This window comes from Mirounga angustirostris, unplaced genomic scaffold (genome assembly GCF_029215605.1).
Source record: "Mirounga angustirostris isolate CCGP_5_RB_7025 unplaced genomic scaffold, mMirAng1.0.hap1 SCAF_12, whole genome shotgun sequence".
NCBI classification, from domain to species: Eukaryota; Metazoa; Chordata; class Mammalia; order Carnivora; family Phocidae; genus Mirounga; species Mirounga angustirostris.
In genome coordinates this window covers 62,748,162-62,774,255 of record NW_026991720.1, presented here as the reverse complement: position 1 = coordinate 62,774,255, position 26,094 = coordinate 62,748,162, and the positions used below count along the sequence as shown (strand labels likewise).

Sequence of the window (26,094 nt, the reverse complement as noted above, 5' to 3'; positions counted from 1 at the left end):
GCTAAAATGATGTTTCAAAAAGTTGGACTCTTAAATGAAAAATGACCGAGATTACACATCTGTTGTAAAGCTTTAAGTAATCCTCTATTATTATGGCCCTCATCCCTAATTTTAGTTTGTATGAACTAAGCAAGATAAACCTAATGTGATAATATGATGAAATTCCAGAAAGATGCTCTGGGGAATAATTGAAAGATTATTGCTGGGGTGCCTGGGTAGCTCAGTTTGTTAGGCGTCTGCCTTCGGCTCAAGTCATGATCCCAGGGTCCTGGGATCGAGCCCTGCCTAGGGCTCCCTGCTCAGTGGGGAGTCTCCTTCTCCCTCCCCCTGCTCATGTGTGTGTTCGCGCACGTCCTCTCCCTCTCTCTCTCTCCCCCTCCCTCCCTCTCAAATAAATAAAATCTTAAAAAAAAAAAAGATTATTGCCATAGCACTATTTTCTTTTGCTGCCCTTATCACAATTGGAATTAATTTTTTTGTAGTTGTTAGCTTAATAAATGGACAGAGACCCTTTACATAATAGAGACCTGGCTGTTTATTTTTAAATACTTGTTACCTGAATGCTAGGTTGAGTTCAGACAGTAAAACTGGGACCAACCATTAGAATTGTCTTAACTATGGAACATGCTGCCTCGTTCTTTGGAATAGTTGAAGCTATATGACTATGAGGGATATTTTGTGAAGGGTTTTCCAAAATTGGGTAAAGAGAAAGGATTATATGAACAAATACTTAATTTTAATTTTAAGATGTATGTGAAATAACCATGACTAAACTCCAATTCCTTTGACCTCAGTATGTCATGGATCCTTCTTTACATTCCTAGTCTAATAGCCATTTTATTGTCACAATTATCGAGCAGCATAGTTACCCACATACCTCTTGCCTTCACTTAAAATTCCAGTATGTTACTTAGATCCTGTATTTAGTCATTTTAGTAATGCTTTTGCTACCATCCTTGATTCTTTCATCCTATTGCCATTCTGATTTTTTTTTTTTTCCATTTCTGCCTGAGAGTTGCCATTTAAGTGTGTTTTTTGAGAATTTTTTCTTGTTAGGCATTTTCTCTATACCCATCTTTAAGGTGAATGTTGAGTTTTATATCCTTATTAATGGTATTAAAAATGACTTACTCCTAAATTTAAGAACAATTTGACTGTAGTTTAGATTTTGAAAGATATGAGTATTATATGATTTTATTTTTATGCTTCACATTAGTTGCAATATACCATATTTATAAATAATTATTCATGTAATTATTTGTTTGGTATCTGTAGACTCATGGACATGAACTCCCATGTGGATAGGAACTGTCCTGTTTACTATATTTCTTTTACTTTCTACAGGGTTTGGTTCACAGCAGGTACTTAGTATTTCAGTTCTTTCCATCTTTCACCATGGCTATACATCTGAAGCTAGTGTACTTTGGAAGAGTCTTTTTTCCTAGCTCCTTATTGTTAGGAAGGGAATTGGTCCTTTTCTCCTAATATATTAATCATATTTCATTGACGAAACTATAGAATTACTCAAAGGCAGCCCGGGATACTTTTGTGTAAGTACCTTGTTATTTAGACATTTTCTCTGCATTATTTTTTCTGTGGAAGCTTTTCACTTGCTTTTATGCAAGGTAATTACTTTTGAAGAAAATATAAATTAGCTTACCTGTGTCCCTTTTGAAGTTACTTTAAAATTGATGTTTGTACTTTTTGGCATATTTTCTAATGACTTTAATGTAACTTGAAAGCTTTCAGATTTTCTTTTCGTTTTCTTTACACTTTATGTTATCTAGTGACTTCATCTTTTATACAAGTGCCAAAGGACTTATTGGGACCTGTCTTCTCATAGTCCTTTACACACATGCATCATCATCTACTCTCTTTGAAGTTGTACATCTTTTTTCCTATCTCATACATTTTATTTTGTTTTATAGATCTCCGTTTTTTTTGGAAAATAATGCAATAAAAAGTCAAAATAGCTTTTACTAGCTTTGGCTAAAACAATATTGTCTTTCAGGATGCACCTGTTGTTATAGATCATTTGAAAAAAGGCTTAAACACACAGTTAAACTGTTTTTCATCTGACTTAACAGTATTAAGTCAATAGCCTGTTCCAAGTGGCTTTCTTCATTTGAGAGAGAATCAAATATCCTAGATGTTACTTCCATTACATTTGTTTTTAAACTAATTTTACACATGCAAAACAGAGGCCTATTTAACAAAGTTAGAACCTAAGTCCTAAGACTTCAAGAAACTAGAATATGTTTTGTGTGTGTGTATGTGTATGTATGTATAAGTTTTGATGCTAGTTTAGTGGAAACAGAAATGTTTGGACTCAGCCCTATTGAAATGACTAATGGTTAATGTGCATTGTTTCTTAACTTACTTGTTATCTTTATACTTTTTAAAAATAAATTATTGCAGTTCTGGGAAGAAAGGGTTATATATGGAGGCTTTAGATATCAGAGTTATTGAGTCTCTTATTAGACTCAAGGTGACCTCTGAGGTACTAAACAGATTATGTAACCTCTGTTTGTTATAGATCCTTAGAAGAAACCCTTGCAATTTTTGTGGTGAACTGGACTATATTTAACTCACTTTGGCTCACTTGGAAGAGATCTACTATGGGTATCCTTAGCTCAAATACTACTATTCAGAGCCTAAAGGCTCCTGCTGTGCTTTTTGCCCCTTGGAAATCTGTCGTTTTTATTTACTTCCTCAAGTGTGGAATAAGGAGAACAAATAATAGGCAAAGCTTCAGGATTTTACTTATTTTGAATATACCATTATTCTTGAGAAGGGTTTTATAGGAATGTTTATTAATTTATAAAATGTATAATTTGTTTTCTACTTTTAGGTTTGTGGTTATTTTAATTTAGAGTGTTAAGAAAAATTGGTCATTATTTTATTCTTCAACATATTTTCCTAACCCTGTTTGTTTTCCTTTCTTGTCAATTTAATTTATACTATCACTTTTGGTGATCACCATTCCATCTGTTATATGCCAGTAGCCAATAAAAACAGATGGTGCTTTATTCAGATTGTTTATATGTACATTTTATTTTAAATATTTTATGAGTTTTAATATATGACTGTGTTCAATATATTGTTTTATAATTGGAAAACATATACTTGTTTTTTTTAAGGAATTTTATATTATATAAACTTATGTTGAAAAATTAAAAATATGTTGAAGGATTTTTGTGTAACTGCCACACAGCTGTTGGCATTTATTCCTCGGCATAAATCTGAATTTTAGCTTGACAGAGGTTTTCAAGGTTTGACCTAATTGTCCTAATTAACATTGAATTTGGAATTTTGTTCATGAAGAAACATTTGTCTTTTTGTATAGAAATTACATTGGGAGGCATTCCTTATGTTTCTTGTAACCACATACAGCTTATTTATTAACTGTCATAAAAAAAATCCATTTTAAATTTAGGGAAAACAGTACACAATGAATATGTGAAAGCCATCTTAGTGATATCAAAGATGTTGAGGCACTGTTTTTTAGTTTTAAATTTAGTTCATTTGTCAAATGAATCCGTCCAACCTTGAGAAAATCATCATGCATCTAACTTCATCATAAATTAAAATAACCCCAGCGCTAAAGAATTAATTAAAATTTGTTACAGGTTTTCTAGTCCAAAAGAGTAAAGTTATTGAAACATTTAATTATTTGTTTCAGATGAATAAACTATTAAAGTGATGATAGCTAAAATACTTTATTCCTTTTTAACTTATATACATTGTCTGTAATACCATGCTACTGTCTTTGTGGATATTTTATCACCTTCTGTTTTCAAGAAAATGTACCATAGGCAGATAAAGAGCCAGGTGATCTATGCAGCACAGATTGTTCTTGTTCCTTAGGCGAATAAAATTCTTACAAAATAACACAGAAAAAAAATAGAAACATGTCAAGTTTTGGAGCGAGTTTCAAATTTTCATTCACTCTTAATACCTTAATAATTACAAAAGAAAGCACAATTTGCAATTGAACCCTCAGTCATTTGGAACTTAGAGGTAATACATTTGTGTTAAGTTCTAAAACATATACTTGATAAATAAAATTCTTCCTTTTCCACATGCTATTTTTACCCTGCTGCTTTATTTTTTTGCTTCTAAAATAGTGTCAGCCTCATGTATATCATGAAATGACCACCCAGTTATGAATACTTCTATATATCTAAGATGGGGCAAGCTTTTGGATAATTGAATTTTGTTGGATGAGCCAAACGTTTTTGTTACTCCTTTTTGCATAATTTCTTCCTTCTTTTAATTCTTCTTAACATTTTCGAATTCTTTCAGGGACACCGTGTTTAAGATATCTTGTCTATTGCGATTATAGGCAGTCATGAAGTCTCATACTTACAGTTGCTGCCACGTTATTAAAACTAGGAAGAAAAAAAAAAAAGGAAAGAAAACCCAGAACTGTCAGTATTTTCCTGGTTGGAGGACTTGGTATTTATGAAAAGTTGTGTTTGGATTAAATCCTCTTTTTTTCTTTTCTTTCCTTTTTTTTTTTTTTTCCTTTGGAAATATTACTGGTATGGTAAATGCCAAAGAAGATGCTTGCTGTAATTTACTTTGGTAATGGATCATGTTAGTCACTGTACTGTATAAAATACCAAACTGGGTAGAATATAGTGTCAATTTAAGGTATTGAGGTCTCCTCTTCATTGGGTAAAAGTCTCTACTTGTTTCAGAATAGAAGAATTCTTCCTTTAGGCATCACAGTGTTAGAGTTTATTTAAGTATTCAAGTCAGAATAAGAGATTTGCTTTCTCGTAATAATTTTACTCATCTCTACTTGCATTATACTATTAACCTTGGATTTGGCAGGGAAGAAAAATCACTGAATTCAGAGTTGAGATACCTGGGTTTGCAGTTTACTTCTGTCAGTTACCAGCTGTGTGATAATTAGGTCACTTCATTGGACTGCTTTTTCAGAACTCCAAGATGCTATAATTTCATATTGCTTTTAACACTTCTGTTTTTCTGGCTGGAAATTGTTTAGTCATTTAAAATTACCACAGGAATACATCAGTGATTATCATTTGATAATAAATGTACTTAATTGAAAATGACTGTTTTAGATAATTATAAATATATTCACTTTAAAAATAGCACTTTAATAAGACATACATAGAAGAAATTTATAGAGAAATGTAACTGTCATTGTCACTTATTGGCATTATGCTGTATGATACTAATTTCGGTATAGATATTAGAAACTTCGAATTGATGGAATCATACCAGAGGTTTAAAGGTTTAAAGTATTAATAAGAAATGGTAGATTATTGGGGTGCCTGAGTGGCTCAGTCAGTTAAGCATCTGACTCTTGATTTCAGCTCAGGTCATGATCTCAGGGTTGTGAGATTGAGCCCCGCGTCAGGCTCCTTGCTGGGCATGGTGCCTACTTAAGATTAAGATTCTCTCTCTCCCTCTGTCCCTCCTCTCTCCCTCTCTCCTTCTCCCTCCTCCCCCAATAAAGAAATGGTAAATTATTGTATATCTTCAAAAGAATTGAGAACATGAACTTAGAGCATTCACATCTATTTCAAAAATTAATTCAATGATTAGATGATTCAAAAATTAATAGTACTTTGCTACTAGATAAAGTAGTTCAAAAATTAATATATGTACTTCAAAAATTCAATGGTTAGATAATTTAAAAAAACTAGTAGTAGTTGACTTCTGTAAAAAAAAAAACCACCCAACTAGTAATAGTAGTTTATTACTAAATAAAGTAGTAAACTGAATTCCTACTTCATTACCTAAAGATGCGTTGAATGAAGAGAAATATGAAAATGTGTGAGGCCTTTTGAGCATTCTTAGATGTTTATAGAACTGAAATGAGTCATTTCAATATTCCCCCCCTTTTTCTATAAAGTTTTATTTAAGTAACTTCTGCACCCAACATGGGGGCGAACTAATGACCCCAAGATCAAGAGTCACATGCTCTTCCAACTGAGCCAGCCAGATGCCCTGAATATTTTCCCTTTGATATCAGTTATTTGGATCACCTGACTGAAATGCCCTTATGCATAAATTATGCAAATTGAAAAATAGATTACTGGCAAAGGGAACAGTAATTTATCCATTTTGTCGACTCTTTTATCATTTGCATTCTCTAGTGTAATTATTTATGAGTTTTAATCTAACCACTTACTATTTTATTAAAACAAATTTATTGAGCTTTTATGTAATACATACTGTATTAAGATTAATTGGGTATAGGGTGCCTGGGTGGCTCAGTTGGTTAAGCGACTGCCTTTGACTCAGGTCATGATCCTGGAGTCCCGGGATCGAGTCCCACATCAGGCTCCCTGCTCAGCAGGGGGTCTGCTTCTCCCTCTGCCCTCTTCCCTCTCATGCTCTCTGTCTCTCATTCTCTCTCTCTCAAATAAATAAATAAAATCTTTAAAAAAAAAAAAAAGATTAATTGGGTATAGAATGATGAATATGGCATGGTTCTTACCAGTTTTATGATGAATTGTGTCGGAGGACAGAAGTTGAAGCATAAAGGACAGGAATGTCACAGAGAGGAAAGATGAATATGTAAAGAGCTAGCCTAAAGGTTTTAGGTAGAACTTGGATAAGTGTTGTCAGTATTAAGGACTCTTCTACACTGATGTTCTCAGACTTTAATGTGTGTATAATTTACTTGCAGATCTTGTTAAAAGGCAGATTCTAATTCAGTACGGTGAAGTGAGCATGAGCTTCGATGTTTCCGACAAACTCCCAGGGCATGCCAGTGCTTATGAGCTATGATTGATATTTTGAAGAGCAAGGCTCAGTGTTGTTTTTTAGAAGTAAGAATAGCCATATGTAGGGCCTGCATTTAAAGCCGTTTCCTGGATATAGTCTTACTTATTCCAACTTATTCCATAATGTAATTAGAACATACTGATTAGCAATACAAATGTAAATGAAGACATAGTTTATAAAATTACTTCTTTTTTTTTTTTTTTTAAGATTTTATTTATTTATTTGAGAGAGAGAGAATGAGAGACAGCAAGCACATGAGAGGGGGGAGGGTCAGAGGGAGAAGCAGACTCCCCGCCCAGCAGGGAGCCCGATGCGGGACTCGATCCAGGGACTCCAGGATCATGACCTGAGCCGAAGGCAGTCGCTTAACCAACTGAGCCACCCAGGCGCCCCTAAAATTACTTCTTTTGAATGACTAATTTAGTCAACTGTTGGTTATCTTTGGGCAGATTAAACAGTATGCAATTAGCCATGGTATTAAATAACAAGGGAGTCAATATTATTAAGAGTTGAAATGACAGAAATTTAGGAAAACATCAGGGTACTTGTATTGGACATCAATTCTGTTTAGGATTGTTTGGGAATGTTCCTTGATCTTAGCAGTCAGACAAAAGAATTTGTGGGAATGGTGCCTCCTTTCTCTTTCAGTCTCTAAAGAACTATGGTCTGCACACACGGATTATAAATCTACAGAGGCTATGCAATGTGGGTGGAGATTTTGAACATATTGTATGCAAATACTATTGTATTTTTATTACTTTTAACATTTAGATGTCATCATTTTAATGATAAATGTGTTCTGATATATAGGATGTAAAATTTCAACTAAATAGTGTAAAATAAGTCATTTATACCATGTTTTAGTTAGGTTTTGTTTTTTTGGTTTTTTTTCTTCTTTCTTTCTTTTTTTTTTTTTAAGTCAGTTCCATGCCCAGCGTGGAACCCGAGTTTTAGTTTTATTTCATTTAGGATTTGGGGACATCTGAGATCTTTTACTCCCACTTTTTGATGGAAGTTAAAAATTGGTTATGTTATACAAACATGTATATACTCTACACACACACACACAGGAGTACTAGAAGTAGTATGAGTCCAGGTTTAGCATTTTGGCTATAGAAGTCATATAAGTTATGAAAGTTTAAATGCTTTGGATAAATCATAATTGTGTGACATGTGTGAAGTGTTGAGAAGTCATTCCAGCTGATTTTGAAGAACTTACTTTTCCTATCGGGCAGTTGTGTAATTTAAAAGTAAAGCGCTTATAAAGTGCATTTAATTTGTCATGTTTTTATCTCTTGTGACATAAATTGTAACATAGTGCACTAGAGCAATACAGTATTAATTAGAAATACTAATTTTCCAAGTGCTTAAGTTAAGCAGTAACATTAAACAGAGAATATTTATTTTTATTATTAATTACACATTAGATATTTTTGTGGAATTTTTTTTTTTCTTAGAGAACCAGAGGACGAAAGCGAAGCTTCATTCCTGAGGAAGAAAAACATGAGGTTGGAATAAGTTAAGCATTTTTTACACAGTCTAAACTTGGAGAAACTTTCTTGTTTAAATTACTTCTTTTTTCCTCATATCCTGATTTTGTTTTATGTTTTGGTTTTTTTCCTTTGTATGGCAGGAAAGAATTCCTAGAGAGAGAAGGCAAAGGCAGTCTGCGTTACAAAAGAAGCCTAAGGCTGAAGATTTGCGAACTGAATGTGCAACTTGCAAGGGAACTGGAGACAATGAAAATCTTGTCAGGTAAATTGCATGCTGAGACTTTGTCTTTAGGGGATTAAGGTTCCATCTTCATCATTTTCTCATCACAGATATAATGGGGGAAAAAAATCACAGTATAGGACCTTTCTTAAAATCTTATTTAGTGGAAATAGTTCAGAAACAGATTTCATCCACTTATTAACCTGCCACACATGGTTATTCTCTGGCTGTAGGTGTAATTAAGAGTGATAATCTGGATTTTGAACACAAGAAACAATTTTCTCTTGACAAGAGCAGTTGGTAATGCTCTGTATGTAGAGGCCACAAAAATAATTTGATCTTTGTGCGAAGATTATTATTTTATTTCATAAAACAATACAGTTACTAACTTGTTACATATTATAAAAGTTGAAGTTTATTAGTAATAATGATAAGAAGGATTCTTTTTTAATGACAAGAGCTTCATTAGCACTTCCTTACCATTTATCAAAACGAATGTGTTAAATGCTTCTCTCATGAAATAAAGAAAGGTGAAAAGATGGCCTAGATAGATTTTGTTTTTTTGTTTTGTTTTCTTCTTTGTTTCTTTGTTTTGCTTTGGTACTTTTTTTTTTTTTTTTATCAGACATAATGCTAATCAGGAATCTCAGCTGATGTTGCACAGTGGCTATTCCTGAGGGTCCAGAGACTGCTAATTTTAGCCTTTGCCTCTTTTGCTGAGATGAAGAAATTATTCAAAGCCCTGGGTGAGATGGAGAATGGGTGAAGTGGGTGAGCAGCAAAAGGAGATCTAATTTAAAAGTAGTATCATTCTTTCAAAGGACAGTGACACATAGTCTTTTAGTATGTTAAGGAAACCATTTCTGATTTCTTTCAAAAATTGTCTTTTGATAAAGCCGTGAAATTAACTGAGGGCACAGAAATTAAATGTTTCAAAAAGAGTGAGTTGTTAAAAGGTATATTAGCACTGTTAAATGATGTTAAATATTTGCTTCCAAAATGATGTCATTTATTTGTCATTAAAAACTAATTTCTATTTGTTTTAATTCATCAAATAAAGGCGTGCAGTTTTAAATTTTATGAGTTTTTTATACTATCATTAAAGAAAATAAGGAGAAAATAAAAATTCCAGTGAAGAAATACAAAGTGCTTCCACAAAGTTAAGAAGGTCTATCATGTTTGGTCAGTGTTCTCTGAAGTAATACATATAGAATGTCATGAGAGCTCTCCTGGAGATGAAACTCATTTAAATTTAGGATAGAGTAGTTCCTGTATCAGAAGATACACATGAATAATTCTGACCACAGTACAATTTTCTTTATGTAAAAAAAAAAAAAAAAAATCCCAACCATAAGCATAACATGATGGAATACATAAAACAATAAAAATAAATAAAAGAAAAAACCCCATAAAACAGTCTTATATAATAAACAAAAATTCAATCTAAAGGAAATCCCCTTGGGGCTGAGGGTTGCATCATGGGACATGATCAATTTGAAACAGTAGTTAAAAACTTAGAGAACTGGTTATTTTCTCTTTAATTATTTGAAACTATGTAAATATCAATCCTCTTACTTATTTTTTCAAGATAGGAAGCTGATTCGTGACAGTTTTGGTGTAGGACCTATACATTTTTACCCGGTTTCTATTTATTTATTTTATTTGCTTGGTCATATATTTCAAAGAACCTTGGACATAAGTTCAATTTTTATTTTAAAACTATAACAAGAGCATCTCCAACACATCATTATTTTGTCATTAAAAAAAAGTAGGTACAATCTTTCTTCGATTCTTGATGAGATTTTTAAAGTAGTATTAGCCTTTCCTATCATTTATTTAATTAATTTCTGTTATAAAATTTCCATTCCTAATTGCATTATTATAACGTGCCAGTGTCTGGGATTTTGTGGAAAGTCTTCCAGAAGGTAAAGATATTTTTGTTACTCTAGAAATGATGAATATACAAAGTCTTCCTTGGTTTTGCCTTAAGAAGACAACATCACAGATTTTCTGCAAAGGTTTTAAAGAGGTAATGAAGAGGGAATTAAATGTTTTATAAATATATATTAATGTTTTTGAGGATAAAATAAGTTGGATATAAAGCAATGCCATAAAATGTTTTATGGTTATAATGTGATTCTTCTGTAAAAAAATACATATTCAGTTTAAGCACTATTGCTCTTGGGTTAAAGAAGAATTTTTTTTTTTATGTAGAATTTCATGTGTTTAAAAAGGCAGTCTCATAAGTTAATATTGGCCATTTCCTCTAACATCTCTTTTATTTTGTAATTGGCACCATTATTGTTTGCAAATCACCCCCCCAAAGTCTACACTTTCATGATTAAGTTGCATTTTAAATACTATGTACACATGCTATTTTTTAACTTTAATTTTAAGACATTTTAAAGTAGACTTTATTTTTCCTAAAGATATATTTCAGTGCTTAGTCAGAGATACATTATACTTATTATGTATGTCTGTTAGGTTCTCTTATAAACTTCTTCGGTGGTAATTTAGTATTTTACTGAATATACTATATTTTCTCAAGTTCCTTTGAACTAATGTGTGTGACCCACTAGAACCTGCTGTTCAGTAGCTTTGATTTTGAAACCACACTTCTCTATGTAATTCAGGCTATATAAAAAAATCCTTCCTAGTTATTTTCCTGGCTTTTTCAGTTATCTGTATATGTGTATATGTGAATTTACACGTGTAGTTTTTTAATATCATTGGGAAATTGACTTCCTTTAATACGTTAACTGTGATACTGGGTTCCAGCTGTCATTTTTGGTTTGCCTCTAAGTTTTTCTCAGGTCTTCGGCAAGTAATTTAGCATTTCTGTGTCTCAGTTTTTCTCTTTATTGTACATGACCAAAATTACACTCTGTTCCATTAGGGACTTAAATGAGTAACTACTGAGTGATAGATATTTTTCCATGTAAAATAGTAGGGTAGTGGTATTATTTAGTCATACAAAGGATGCATGTATGTGGGCTCCAAAGTAAGGATTCCAATTGGTAAACATGTTTTAGTAATAATACACGCTTATTTTTGCCTTTCAGAGAATGTGCATGCCCTGTTTTTGTTGAATTTGTTGAAACATGTTCTCTAAAATGATTAGACTCAACGATTTCCACTAGACATGGGAAATCTGACAGGAATCAAGGTCCTAAATAGAAAGATGGTTTACAGTATCTTACAAATTTTTAAAAAATAGTCCTTCCATTTTGCATCTGCTTTTGAAATTTAATTAAAAATTATGTGGGAAATCTCCAATTAAAAATGCATATTTCTTAATGCTAAAGGCCAAATTGAAACTCTATTTTGAAGTCTTTTTAGGTATTTATCTCTTTGTGATGGATGTTCTTTGTTTGAGGTAGATATGGCCATGTAGTGATATATTACTGGTTTTTGTTTCCACAGTTCCTGGAACAATTAATACTCAGTAAATGCTTGGTAAATGAATGACTACTTCGTATAAGTAATGACTGATCATTCTTTGCTGAATTAATAAAAAAAAACCTTTTACTGTTATAATTTATTCCTAGAACAAATTGGTCATTAAATATAAGTATTTGATGAAGATGTTTAGAAGGCTTAAGCAACTGAGCCACCCAGGCGCCCTGTTTAGAAGGCTTAATAAAGGAAAATTGCTTTTATGTCACTAAAAAATAGGGGATGAATTTTTTCTGTGTAAAAGGTAAAGAAATAGGAACTACAGATCTTGAGATTAGTTAGTTGATACATCAATGTAACAAACAAATGAAGTGATCTCTCTCCTTGATCATATTTGATTTGCAAAAGATAAATTTTTAGATGTCGCTGTGCCTTTCTTCTAAGTCTTTATCAAGCTATCAGATTAGGAATAAGACCAAACTTTTAGACCTCAAATTTTAGCTTAACTGTGTAAACTCAGTGTGACACATTTTATTACTTAATGGGAGATAGGAGAGAGAAAAAAGTTTTCCTAAAACTAAAAAAAAACCCTAGAATCCCATCGGTCTCCTTAAATAGTATCTTTAATTTTATTTTGTATTGTGTCCTTTACTCAGAAGCATTGAGTGTAGGAAATGATCTATGAAGCTATTTTACTTTTATAGCTAAGTCCACACTATTAAATGCTTACTGTATTCTCCTCCTTATTTGAGTATATGGCAAATTATATAGATACTGAATCACTTTGGTTATAAGATTAGGATGTCTGTTTGTTCTCTTAACAATATTATTGGCACTTTTATTTATTTCACATTTTAAACATCTGGCTTCCGAGTGCTTCCCTCTTAACTAAATTTGATTGTATCATAAGCTGTTAGGACCACCAGCAAAAATTCATATTTATCAGATTTTTATTTCAGATATTAGTCTCTTTGATTACTCAGGTTTTTGTTTTTTTTTTTTAATTACCCATTTTGTTCCAACGTGTGGAGGCTTATTAGATTACCTGTGTCATAGTTGAACGGTTGTTTTCTTGCAGAGATTTTATTAGACTAGATAGTAAAGCTAAGATTAGTTATAACTTGTTACTATACTCATAGAACATCAGATCACTAAAAATGGATTGTTTTAAATTTCTTTAAAAAGTGAGGGGCGCCCCAGTGGTTGATCATCTGACTCTTGGTTTTGGCTTAGGTCCTGATCTCATGGTTTGTGGGATTGAGCCCTGTGTCATGTCTGGCTCCATGCTCAGCATAGAGTCCGCTTGAGTTTCTCTCTCCCTCTCCTTCTGCTCCTTGCCCCCAATCCCCCACATGTGCACTCTCTCTAAAATAAATAAATCTTTAAAAAAAATTTTTTTTAAATGAAACCTAGCGTTACTTTTTTTAAAGCAGTTAAAATTGCAATTGGTATCTTTTTTACAACAAATAGAATGAGTTATTTTGATTACACACATGTTAATTTACTGTTTCTTGTGCAGTTTATCACATAATAATCATTCTTGATAAAATTCGTATACTCATATAGGAATATCATGATTGTAAGTGATGGTGTTTGTATTATTTGGATAATTATAAATTAAAACCTGGAAACAACTACAAGTTTTAAAATTATTTATGTCTTCTGATAACTTTCAATGTATGAAAAACAGACATTCCCTGTACAAAGACATTTCTGGACAAACTTCTGTTTTTATTCTTTGTCTCTACCAGCAATTTCAAGGATAGGTTTTAGGTTTTTGTTTTATTTTGTTTTGTCTTGTATTCCTGAGTCAGTGGGTAGTTAGTACTATAAAATTACTTTATTCTAAAGGACTACTACTTCCAAAGCTTGAATTTTAATTATTTCTTTCAGATATGTGTGGTAAAATGTATCCTCATGTCACGCTTATAGCTTTGTGATATATCTTTCTTCAAGTTTGGCTGCTACTCTTTCTGGTACATGTTTAACTTGGCTTTTCTCTCTTGAAAGTATAACCATCTTGAAGGCCATAGTCTGTTTCACGTAACCTCGTACAGCTTTACATTCTCGCTCCAAGTTACTGAACCCTCACCCCCCTCCCCTGCCAATCATGGTGGTTAGTGGCTTACACACTTTGTAGGAAGTTGCATTAAGGAATCATTGCCAAGATATTAAATCTTACTAGTTTTTATGTTAGATTTAATATAAAAAACAAAGTAGAGCAACCTATCAAGATTTCTCAGAAGACGTATGGACTTCCTGTAACTCATAGCCTGAAGAAATATGCTGCTTAACTCCTTTAATAGGGTTCACATCAAAAGGGAAGAAATGTCTGGGATTCTAAATCCAAACTGATGAAGCCTTAGGAATTATTTGAAAATGTAAACAAAGGAACATAATTATGACCTCTTTGAAATTTTATCTGCTTAGATTTTTAACTGTCCTTTTAAATTTTTATATATAATTTTAGTAACAATTATAGAAACAGTTGCTTTTCATGGAAATTCTGGTATGATTAGTGAATAATAACATCATCTAATACTTAAGCAAAATTAAAATTCAGTAAAATTAAGAACACCTATTTCTGCTGTATTCTGGGGTGTTTAACATAATTAATTATGTCCCTGTTTTGAGAATAAATTTCCATTTTGTTTAACACACAGTTGATTTTTAACCTTTTGATGTCTTTAAAAAAGATACTACTTTATGAGGTCATCTTTAGTTTTGAAAGCTTAATTTATTCTTGAAAACTTGGTTTAATTGTATTAACTTTTAAAAAGCTACTTAATTGGATAAGCTTAACACTAGGCATAAAACTAAGAATGACAATATTTAATTTAATATATGAATAATGCTGGAATGTATAAAGAAATCAGTCTGATTTACAAAGATGTTTTTCTTTCCCTTGTTATTAAAGATAAGTAGGAAAAAAAGTTTTAAAATACATTATCCTTGTCTTAAAAGTAGATGGTTTTGATGAAATACAATGTTAGTTATTTGGATGCAGATAACAGAAAATTAAAAGTAAAAAAATGGCTATCTCTAAATAGAAACTCAATCATACATGTTTTGTTTCAGTGTTTTAAAATCTAGACTATGTCAACTACATAGACAAACAACAATTCAGTGTCCCTAAAATTGTAAATTCTAACATAATAATGAAATGATGAAACAAGCTTAAACAGTTTCATGGAAATACTGTTTCCATTTATTAAAATTTATTTAAAAATATCATGCCCAGTAGTTCTCTGTTTGCTTCAGTTTAGAATATACAGGAAGTAGTTTCAGAATTGCCAACCCAAACAACTACAACAATTAAATCTGCTAAGTTCACTAGTGTTGTTTATGTGTGTTTGGAGGGTGGTAATAACTTACATACAATGAAATGCATAAATGTTAGGTGAATAAATTGATAGTTTTCCAGAAAAGTATGCACTCATGAAACTCCCATTTCTAATAAGATCCGGGACATTTTCATCAATTCCAAGAAGCTGTGCCCTTCCGCAATCAGTCTTCTCAAAGGCACTCATTTTGCTATTCTTTTCAACCTTATGTTAGTTTTGCCTCTTGTAGAATTTCATGTAAATGATATGTTTAGTTTTTATTTGATATCAGCTGTTTTAATGGGTATGTGAGGGTATCCCACTGTGATTTTAATTTACATTACTCTGTTATATATATATATATATATATATATAATATCATATACAGGGATGTTGAGTACATTTTCATGCACTCTCTGGCTATTTGCATGTCTTTGAGAACTAATTCTTTTGCCCATTTTTTTTTTTTTTAAAGATTGGGTTATATGTTTAGTATTGAGTTGTAGGAGTTTTTAATATATTTTGGATGTAAGTCCTTTCATAAATAAATGTTTTTAAACATATTCTCCTTATTCATGGCTTGCCTATTCATGTCTTTAATGGTATCGTTTAAAGAGCAGAAGCTACTAATTTTGCTGAAGTCCAATTAAGCACCTTTTTCTTTTATGATTATTGCTTTTGTTTCCTATCTAAGAATCCTTTGCCTAGGTCCAGGTTACAAAGATTGTCACCTTCATTTTCTTCTAGAAGCTTTATAACTTTAACTTTCATATTGAGATATGTGATCCATTTGAAATTACTTTTTGTTTGTGATCTCAGGTAGAGTTAAGGAAGATTTATTTATTAACTCACGTGGGTTTCCAGTTTTCCAGCACCATCTATTGAGAATGCTTGGCTTTCTACATTAAGTTGTTTTGGTGTCCCTGTTAAAAATCAGTTGGCCCATGAGAGATGATGGACTCTGAAAAACAAACTGAGGGTTCTAGAGGGGAGCGGGGTGGGAGGATGGGTTAGCCTGGTGATGGGTATTAAAGAGGGCGCGTTCTGCATGGAGCACTGGGTGTTACGCACAAACAGTGAATCATGGATCACTACATCAAAAACTAATGATGTAATGTATGGTGATTAACATAACAATGAAAATTTTTAAAAAAATCAGTTGGCTTTTTAAATGTGGGCCCTTTTTGGGCGCTTCGGTGGCTCAGTCGATAAGCATCTGCCATCAGCTCAAGTCATGATCTCTGGGTCCTGGGATGGAGCCCCACATCAGGCTTCCTGCTCAGCAGGGAGTCTGCTTCTCTCTCCCTCTCCCTCTGCCCCTCCCCACTGCTCGTTCTCTCTCTCTCAAATAAATAAAATCTTAAAAAAAAAAATAAATGTGGGTCCTTTTAAAACTGTATTCTGTTTCATTAAGCTATGTATTTATTCCTGTGCCAGTACCAATTGCCTTGATTACTGAAGCCTTATAGTGCATTTTTTTGTGCTTGTAGTTCTTTTGCATTTAATACATATGTCAGAAACACTTGTCCATTTTCATTAAAAAAAAAAAAAAAAGAAACCTGTATATAATACCATAAAAGGCACAGGCAGCAACAACAACCACAAAAATAGATAAGTTGGATTTTATTCAAAATTAAACTTTTGTGTATCAAAGGACAGTATCAACAGTGAAAAGGCAGCCCCCAAAATAGGAGAAAATATTTGCAAATCATATATCTGATAAGGAATTAATAATTGGGAATGCATAAAGAACTGCAACTCATCAACAAAACAAAAAACATGATTAAAAATTAGCAAAGGACTGGAATAGACATTTCTCCAACAAAGATATACAGCAACCAACAAACACATGAAAAGTTCATCAACATCACTCATTAGAGAAATTCAAATGATAACCACAAGATACCACTTCAAACCATTAGAATGGCTATTTAAAAACTAACAAATTAGCAAGTGCTGGTGATGATTTGATGAGATTGGGTCCCTTGTGCACTGTTGATGACATGCACTATAAGGAAAACAGTATAGCAATTCCTCAAAATATTAAAAACAGAATTGCCATATGATCTAGCAGTTCCAGTTCTAGGTATATGTCCAAAAGAATTGAAGGCAGGGACTTAAGACACTGTACATCTGTATTCATAGCAGCATTAGAGGCAATAGCCAAAAGGTGGAAGCAACCCAAGTATCCATTTATGGATGAATGGATTAAAAAAATAGGGAATATACATACAATGGAATATTATTCAGCCTTAAAAAGTAAGGAAGTTCTGACCCATGATGAAATGTGGATGAACCTTGAAGACCTTATGCTGTTTAAAGGGTACAGTTTCAGTTGGGGAAAATGAAAAGTGGAGATGGATGATGATGATGGTTGCACAGCAGTATAAATGTACTTAATACCATGGCGCCCGGGTGGCTTAGTCAAGTGTCCAACTCGAGTTTGGCTCATGTCATGATCTCAGGGTTGTGAGATGAGCATGGGGCTCTACTCTGGGCATGGAGCCTGCTTAAGATTCTCTCCCTCTCCCTCTGCCCCTCCTTTTCCCCCCACCTCTCAAAAAATATATAAATCTACTCAATGCCTTAGAACTGTGCACTTAAAAATGGTTAAAGGGATAATGTTATGTATATTTAACTACAGTTTTTTTAAGGACCAAAACAGCTTACTGGGATTATGATTAGCTTTTTGTTGAAAACGTGGATGAATTTGGAGGAGCATTAAAATCTTAAACAGTATTCTCTCTCTCTTTTTTTTAACGTATTTATTTGAGAGAGGGAGAGAGAGTGAGAACACACAAGCTGGAGGAGGGGCAAGGGGAGAGGGAGAAGCTGACTCCCCGCTGAGTGCAGAGCTTGATATGGGGGCTGGATCCTGACTGAGCCATCTAGGTGCCCCACTTTTTTTTTAATTTATTTTTTTTACTGAAGTATAATTAACGTATAGTGTTTTTATATTAGTTTCAGGTGTGCAATTTAATGATTTAACAATTTTATAAATTACTCAGTGTTCATCATGGTAAGTGTACTGTTAATCCTTTATATCTATTCCACTTATCCCCCCACCCACTCCCCCTCTGGCAACCACCATTTTGTTATCTATATTTAAGAGTCTGCTTTTTTGTTTTTTCTTTCTCTGTCTTATCATCTGTATTTGTTTAAATTCCAAGTATGAGTGAAATCATATGGTATTTGTCTTTCTCTGACTTATTTCACTTAGCACAATACCCATGGTAGGTCCATGGATGGTAGGTCCATCCATATTATTGAAAATGGCAAGATCTCATTCCTTTTTATGGCTGAGTAATATTCATATTCATTCATTTATATTCATGCACACACACACACACACACTATACCCATTTATCTGTTGATAGATATTTATTTACTTGGCTTGCTTCCATATCTTGTCTATTGTTAATAATGCTGTAGTACACGTAGGGGTGCATATATCTTATCAAATTAGTGTTTTTGTTTTATCTGGGTGAGTACCCAGCAGTGGAATTACTGGATCATAAGGTAATTCGGTTTTTAATTTTTTGTGGAACTTCCGTACTGTTTTCAGCAGTGTCTGCACCAATTTGCATTCCCACCAACAGTGCATGAGGGTTCCTTTTTCTCCAGAAGTGCTTGCCAGCACTTACTATTTCTTATCTTTTTTATTTTAGCTGTTTTGACTGGTGTGAAGTGATATTTCATTGTTTTGATTTGCATTTCCCTGATGGTGTGTGATGTTGAGCATCTTTTCATGTGTCTGTTGGCCATTAGTATGTCTTCTTTGGAAAAATGGTCCTCTTCCCATTTTTTAATGAGATTATTTGGTTCTTTGGTGTTAAGTTGTATAAGTTCTTTATATATTTTAGATATTAACCCCTTATCAGATATATCATTTGCAAATATTTTCTCCTATCATGTAGTTTGTCTTACGCTTTTGTTGATGGTTTCCCTCACTGTATAAAAGCTTTTTATTTTGGTGTAGTCTCAATGGTTTAATTTTGCTTTTGTTTCTCTTGCTTGAGGAGACATATCTAGAAAAACGTTGCTAAGGCTGATGTAAAAGAAATTACTGCCTATGTTTTCTTCTAGGAGATTCATGGTTTTAGGTGTCCCATTTGGGTCTTTAATCCACTTTGAGTTTATTTTTGTGCATAGTGTAAGGAAATGGTCCATTGTTTTTGGTTTTGGTTTTCTTGCATGTAGTTGTCGCATTTTCCCAGCACCCTTTGTTGAAAGGCTATCTTTTCTCCACTGTATATCATGACCTCTTTTTGCAGTTTAATTGACCATTTATGCTTGGGTTTATATCTAGACTCTCTATGTTGTTCCATTGATCTATGTATCCACTTTTGTGCCAGTACCGTACAGTTTTGATTACTACACCTTTGTAATATAACTTGTACTCTGGAATTGTGATACTCAAGCTTTGTTTTTCCTTCTCAGGATTGCTTTGGCTCTTTGGGGTCTTTCGTGGTTCCATACAAATTTTAGGAATTGTTTGTTCTAGTTCTGTGAAAAATGTTGGTATTTTGATAGTGATTGCATTAAATCTGTAGATTGCTTATGGACATTTTTAACAGTATTGGTTCTTCTAATCCATGGGCATGAGATATCTTTTCATTTGTGTTGTCTTCAGTTTCTTTCATCAGTGTTTCATAGTTTTCAGAGTACACCTCCTTGGTTAAGTTTATTCTTCTGTATTTTATTATTTTTGGTCAATTGTAAATGGGATTGTTTTCTTAATTTCTCTTTCTGTTCATTATTAGTGTAAAGAAATGCAACTGATAATTATTATTGTAAAGAAATGCAACTGATATATTAATTTTGTATCCTGTGACTTCACTGAAATCATATATGAGTTCTAGTAGTTTTTTGGTGGAGTCTTTAGGGTTTTCTATATATAGGATCTTCTGCAAATAGTGAAAGTTTTACTTCTTTACCAATTTGGATGCCTTTTATTTCTTTTACTTGTTTGATTGCTGTGGCTAGGACTTCCAGTACTGTGTTGAAGAAGTGGCAAGAGTGGACATTCTTGTTCCTGCACGTAGAGGAAAAGCTCACTTTTTCATCATTGATTATGATGTTAGCGGGTTTTTCATATTATGGCCTTTATTATGCTGAGGTATGTTCCCTCTAAGCCTACTTTGTTGAGAACTTTTATCAAGAATGGATGTACCTTCTGAAATGCCTTTTCTGCATCTGTTGAGATGATCATGTGGTTTTTATCCTTTCTCTTGTTAATGTGATGTTATCACATTGATTTGTGAAAATTGAACCACCCTTTTATCCATGAGATAAATCCCACTTTATCCTGGTGATTGATTTTTTTCATGTACTGTTAGATTCAGTTTGGTAATATTTTGTTGAGGATTTTTATATCTATGTTTATCAGAGATATTGACCTGTAGTTTTCTTTTTTTGTTTTTGTCTTTATCTGGTTTTGGTATTAAGGTATTGCTGGCCTCATAGAATGCATTTGGAAGCTTTCGTTCCTCTTCTATTTTTTTGGAATAGTTTGAGAAGAATAGGTATTACCTCTTCTTTTAATGTTTGCTAGAATTCACCTGTGAAGCCATCTGGTCCTGGACTTTTGCTTGCTGGAAGTTTTTTTTATTACCTATTCAGTTTCATTGCTAGAAATCAGTCTGTTCAAATTTTCTATTTCTTCCTGATTCAGTTTTGGAATTTATCCATTTTTTTAGGTTATTGAATTTGTAGGCATATATTTTATAATATTCCCTTATAATCCCCTGTATTTCTGTGGTGTTGGTTGTTACTTTTCTTTCATTTCTGATTTTATTTATTTGAGTCTTCCCTCTTGGTCTTTTTTTTTTTTTTTTAAATGAGTCTGGCTAAAGATTTACAATTTTGTTATCTTTTCAAAGAACCAGCTTCTGGTTTCATTGATCTGTTAAAACTTTTTTTTTTTTTTTTTTTAGTCTCTATTTCATTTATTTCTGCTCTAATCTTTATTATTTCCTTCCTTCTATTGGTTTGGCCTTCTTTTGTTCTTTTTCTAGCTCCTTTAGGTGTAAGGTTGGATTGTAAGTTCATTCAATCAGCCCCCCCCCCCACCTTGATATCTGATCATCCTAGATACCTGATCAGGTTCCTCATCCTCCACCTTCCCCAAGGGGATGTCTCATCACCTGGGCTAGCTTCAGCAACAATCCTGTTTGGTTGGTTTAGCTAGAATCTCCCCTTATCTTTGATGTTGCCTCTTAGTGATTTTTCATCCACTGACTCCCACCCTTTTCCTGGGCCATAAATTCCCACTTGCCCATGCTGTACTTAGAGTTGAGCTGCATCTTTCTCTTCCATTGTAAAATCCCATTGCAGTGGTCCCAATATCTACTGGTCCTAAATGAACTATACCATTTTTAACAAGTGTGATTGAATTTTTTTTTTAACAAAGGAACTTCTAATTAAAGATATACTAAAATGAGTCTTGAAATGTGAAGAAATTATTCCATTTTAGTTATTCTTCAACTTGATATTTTTTTTAACATTGGGTATTTTAAAAAGAAGCCTGCTAGATTTATGTGAAGAGCCTAAATTTTATTAAATTTCAGTATTTTTCTACATTTTGGGGGACAGTATTATGTAACAAATGATTAGTTTGAGGATTTGTAGCCATTCAGCTGGGTTTGACGCCTGTTTCTGTTATTATTAACTCTGCCCTTATCTTTCCTGTGGCTTAGTTTCCTTATTTGTAAAATAGCAATAATCACCAATACCTACCCCTTAGGTTGTTGGAGGATTAAATGAGATAAATGCAAGTATAGGGGTTGGCTCAGTTGTTAGGGAATTGTAAATGCTCTCTTTATGCAAACAATAACAACAACTGTAATAAAACACTTAAATAATATGTACCAGGCACCATATATATGTAATCACTTAATCCTTATCCTGTGAGCTAAAGAGTATTATTATCTCCATTGAATTGAGGAAACTAAGCCGTGGAGAACCTGAGTAAGTTCCCCAAACTTGCATAGCTTTGGAAACTAGTGGAGCTGATACTCAGATTCAGGCAGTTTGGCTCTAGAGTCTGTGCTGCCTATATAGTCTCAGTATAATTTACATTTCAGCTCCCTGGTTGGATAAAATGTGCCTTTGATAAATGTGTTTGTTGCAGGCTAAATGGTAACAGCCCTTTCAAGATGATCTGATGTTGTGTTTATTTTATAGTTTTCATGATATTCTCTGAGACTTCAGTGCTATAATCTTTATTCTCCTACCATACTATTTACTAAATGCTTTTGAAGTCCCTCTCTCTTTTTTTTTTTTTTTAAGTTTTTTTTATTATTTATTTATTTGAGACAGAGAGAATGAGCGACAGAGAGCATGAGAGGGAGGAGGGCCAGAGGGAGAAGCAGACTCCCTGCCGAGCAGGGAGCCCGATGCGGGCGGGACTCGATCCCGGGACTCCAGGATCATGACCTGAGCCGAAGGCAGTCGCTTAACCAACTGAGCCACCCAGGTGCCTGAAGTCCCTCTCTCTTAAGAACAACATACATCATTGTCCTAATTGTAGATTAAAGAAATTTCTGAATGTGCCAGCACAATGATGTGAAATTTTAGAGAGGTGTATTTGTATTAACCACTAGTTGTGCAAAAAAAAAAAGAAAGAAAGAAAAACATCACAAGCGTAGTATATTTGCATTTTGTGAATTACATTTGTAGAACAGATATATGTCACCTGTAGTCAGCCTCCTGATTGTGATCTGAGGGTTGTTTGTTTGGAGAGGAGGGGGGTCATGTAAATGAGTGGAACAATGCAAGATAATAGAGATTTCAGTCCTTTGAAATTTAGTAAGCTTAGCAAATAAGACATAATTTTAGAATCTTCATGAAATGTTAATTTGTTCATTAATTGAGAATTTGATTCTTATATCAGCATATTTCATGAAACTTAAATCTCAGAGGCGCCTGGGTGGCTTAGTTGTTAAGCATCTGCCTTTGGCTCGGGTCATGATCACAGGGTCCTGGGATCAAACCCTGCATCGGGCTCCCTGCTCAGCGGGAAGCCTGCTTCTCCCTCTCCCTCTGTAGCTCTCCCTGCTTGTGCTCTTGTCTCTCTCTCTGTTAAATAAATAAATAAAATCTTAAAATAAATAAATAAATAAATAAAATTTAAAAAATAAAAATTAAAAAAAAGAAATACATAAGCTCAGAATTATATAACCCTAGAGAACTCTTGCTCAGGTATTAAAATTGTGTGTGTGTGTGTGTGTGTATGCCATGCATGTGTTATTTTAGTTAACACCGTGGTATCTGAACAGAAATGATTTTACAACTCTGTTTTATGATTAAGGATAGAGAAGAGAAGCTATGAAACTTCATTTTCCCTCATCTTGTTCACACATTCTCTAGATACAGTATGCATCATTAGTGTAACTTTAGTATTCCAATTAATATTGTTGACATATATGGAAACACTGTTAATAAGGAAAATGAGGATGATAATTTTTCTGTTTATTAAAGGAAGAAATCTTTTTTTTTTTTTTTTTTTTTTTTTTGCAGTGGTAGTGCATTTAATATTTAATTTAATAGGCTTGAAAACTTAAGTAACCAGCCAGGAAGAATGGTAGGGAAGGCACAGAGCTAAAATTGAGAAGTTGGAATTTTAGGTAAGACTTTGCCAGCAAGAGGCTGTGTCACCATGAGGAATGAAGATAACTTCTTTGGGAACTAGTTATTCATAAAACGAGTGGCATATTAAATCAATTTGAAAATCCCCTTTAATTTTCATTCTCTGATTTTATAATAGTGTAGCAATGAAGAAGACACTCAGAAATATTTAGGTGTATGGAATTCTGAAAAATTTACAGCATAAAACTTTCACCAACAGTACTGTTTTTAATTGTATCATTAGCCCATAATATTTTCTTAATTTTAGATTGGGTTATACATTTTATAGATCGTAGCCTACCAAAATATGTGAGTTAATAATAAGGTAGCCACCTTACATTTTTTCCTAATTGAGATGTAGGTTTGTGAGAAATGGTTTATGGTAGAAAATGTTTTTTTTAATCTGAAACATATTTTGTTAATACTCTAAAACAAAAGATAGGTTGAGCTTTTAAATAGGCTGAAGTATATTTGTACATAAAAATGACATTATCTAAGTAAGTACTTATAGCAGGTTTCATATTTACTCTTCCTTTATATCTCCTAATTGTTTTACATATATGATACATAGTTTCTTTTCATTTTAATTAAGATTTTTTCAAGTTCTTAATTCATTTTAATCCTTTTTGTGAAACAGTTTCAAGGAGCAACTATACTTATCTTCAACTGGAATGATTTAAGATTATCAATTTCTGAATTAACTCTTCCCACTATAGTGCACTTAATAGGATTTAAAGCTAAATATGTATACCTTAATAAAGCAAACTCCCATTTGGAGTTTCCTCTAATTCTGGTCTCCCTATCTAGGCTGCCTCAGGTATAATTAAGAAAATACACAATCAAGAATGACATTATGAGATGACTTGGTAGCTGACTTTCACCATTGCACATAAACAGCACAGTTATTCTAAATCTGTGTATCACTTTCAGCCAGATAAACACTAAAATCACTGCAGTGTGCTTTCCTGAAAATGCCATAATCCTTCAAATGCCACATTAAACCGAGAGAGAAAACCATCAGTATTGCCTGCACAGTTATGTAGAAGGATGAGCCATGAACCAAGTGAAAAGATGTTCTGGAAGAACAGTAACCTTTCCCTTGATGTGTGCATTTCCCATTACATTTTTGACACAAAATGTTGCAAAATGATTTAATGGTGGCATTTTGTTTTGCTGACTCCTTTTTTTCATTAAAAAAGAAACCAAAGCTGGGATAGAAATGTAGGGGAAGGGTGACCAAGCCCTGAATTCTATTATAGAAGTCTCTTTTCAAAATAAATTAAAAAAAAAATATTTTAGGAGCATCGCTTTTCCCCCTTTACATTGTCTATAAACTGTGATATACAAATCATTTAGTTCTGTTATATCTGCAAAAGGATGGCTTGTTTATTCTTTAAAGTTAATCTCTCCATTGTGCACTTCCTATTCTTTTTTCATCTTAGTAACACTTGATCCTAAATGGCCTGTCAATAAATCAGGAAATCTTTGTTTAGGAAATGCATTATGTCTCATTTATACATGTAACCCAGAAAGTGTTCTTTTTATTATCACTTTGCATGTATATTACTCAAGCTGCTTATACAAGGAAACAAAGTATGAATAGATTCAGTGGTCTAAAACATCAGTGCCTGCCTGGAGCCTGGGTGGTTCAGTTGGTTAAGCATCTGACTCTTGGTTTCTGCTGGGGTCATGAACTCAGGGTCAGTCTAGTCCAGCTCCACCTTGGCTCTGCACTAGTGTGGAGTCGGCTTGAGATTCTCTCTCCCTCCCCTTCTGCCCCTCACCCCAGCTCACACTCTCACTGTAAAATAAAAAATAATAAAAAATAAAAGATCAATGTTTTTTAACTTTGAGAGGATACATTTCTAGTGGGACTTAAGTTATAAAGTTGTCCCACATAAAATTAGTACAAAGCTTATTTGCATCTATGAAAACATGACAAGAAAGAGAAAGTAACTTCCAATTTTAGTATATGTGCTGCCGAAGCAAGCACAAGAAAGAGAAAGTAACTTACCAAAATACAGTTTGTAAGACTTTTGCGGCATTGGATTTTCAGTTTTAGTGTTGATATGGAGTGCTTGGATATGGGCCCAGTCACACAGTTATTTAAAAAACAAAAATAAAAAACTTGAGAATTTATTTGGTACATGCACATTTCTTAGTAGCTCATGTTTTTTAAAAATGCATCAAATAGTGTTTAAACATTACTTTAATTCTCACTACTCCCAGGATTATAGGAATATTCATAAAAGGTGCAGTATCAATT

At 33.2% G+C, this 26,094-nt stretch overlaps 1 protein-coding gene across 17 annotated transcripts in view; it reads left to right on the top strand.

The window, feature by feature from the left end:
- PHF14 (PHD finger protein 14) overlaps nt 1-26,094 on the top strand; it is a 222,114-nt gene that overhangs the window by 85,608 nt on the left and 110,412 nt on the right. For 11 of the 17 annotated variants that reach the window (XR_010406513.1, XR_010406514.1, XM_064575208.1 and 8 more), the window contains exons 15-16: nt 8,226-8,276; nt 8,402-8,523. Coding sequence is in view for 14 of the 17 variants with exons in the window: in XM_064575208.1 (XP_064431278.1) it covers nt 8,226-8,276; nt 8,402-8,523 (173 nt within the window). In the remaining 3 variants the exon portion in view is untranslated. Of the gene's footprint in view, nt 1-2,536; nt 2,784-8,225; nt 8,277-8,401; nt 8,524-9,106; nt 10,385-10,430; nt 18,974-26,094 lie in introns of those variants that run through there. The other 6 variants (XM_064575212.1, XM_064575214.1, XR_010406515.1 and 3 more) reach the window with 5 other exon arrangements.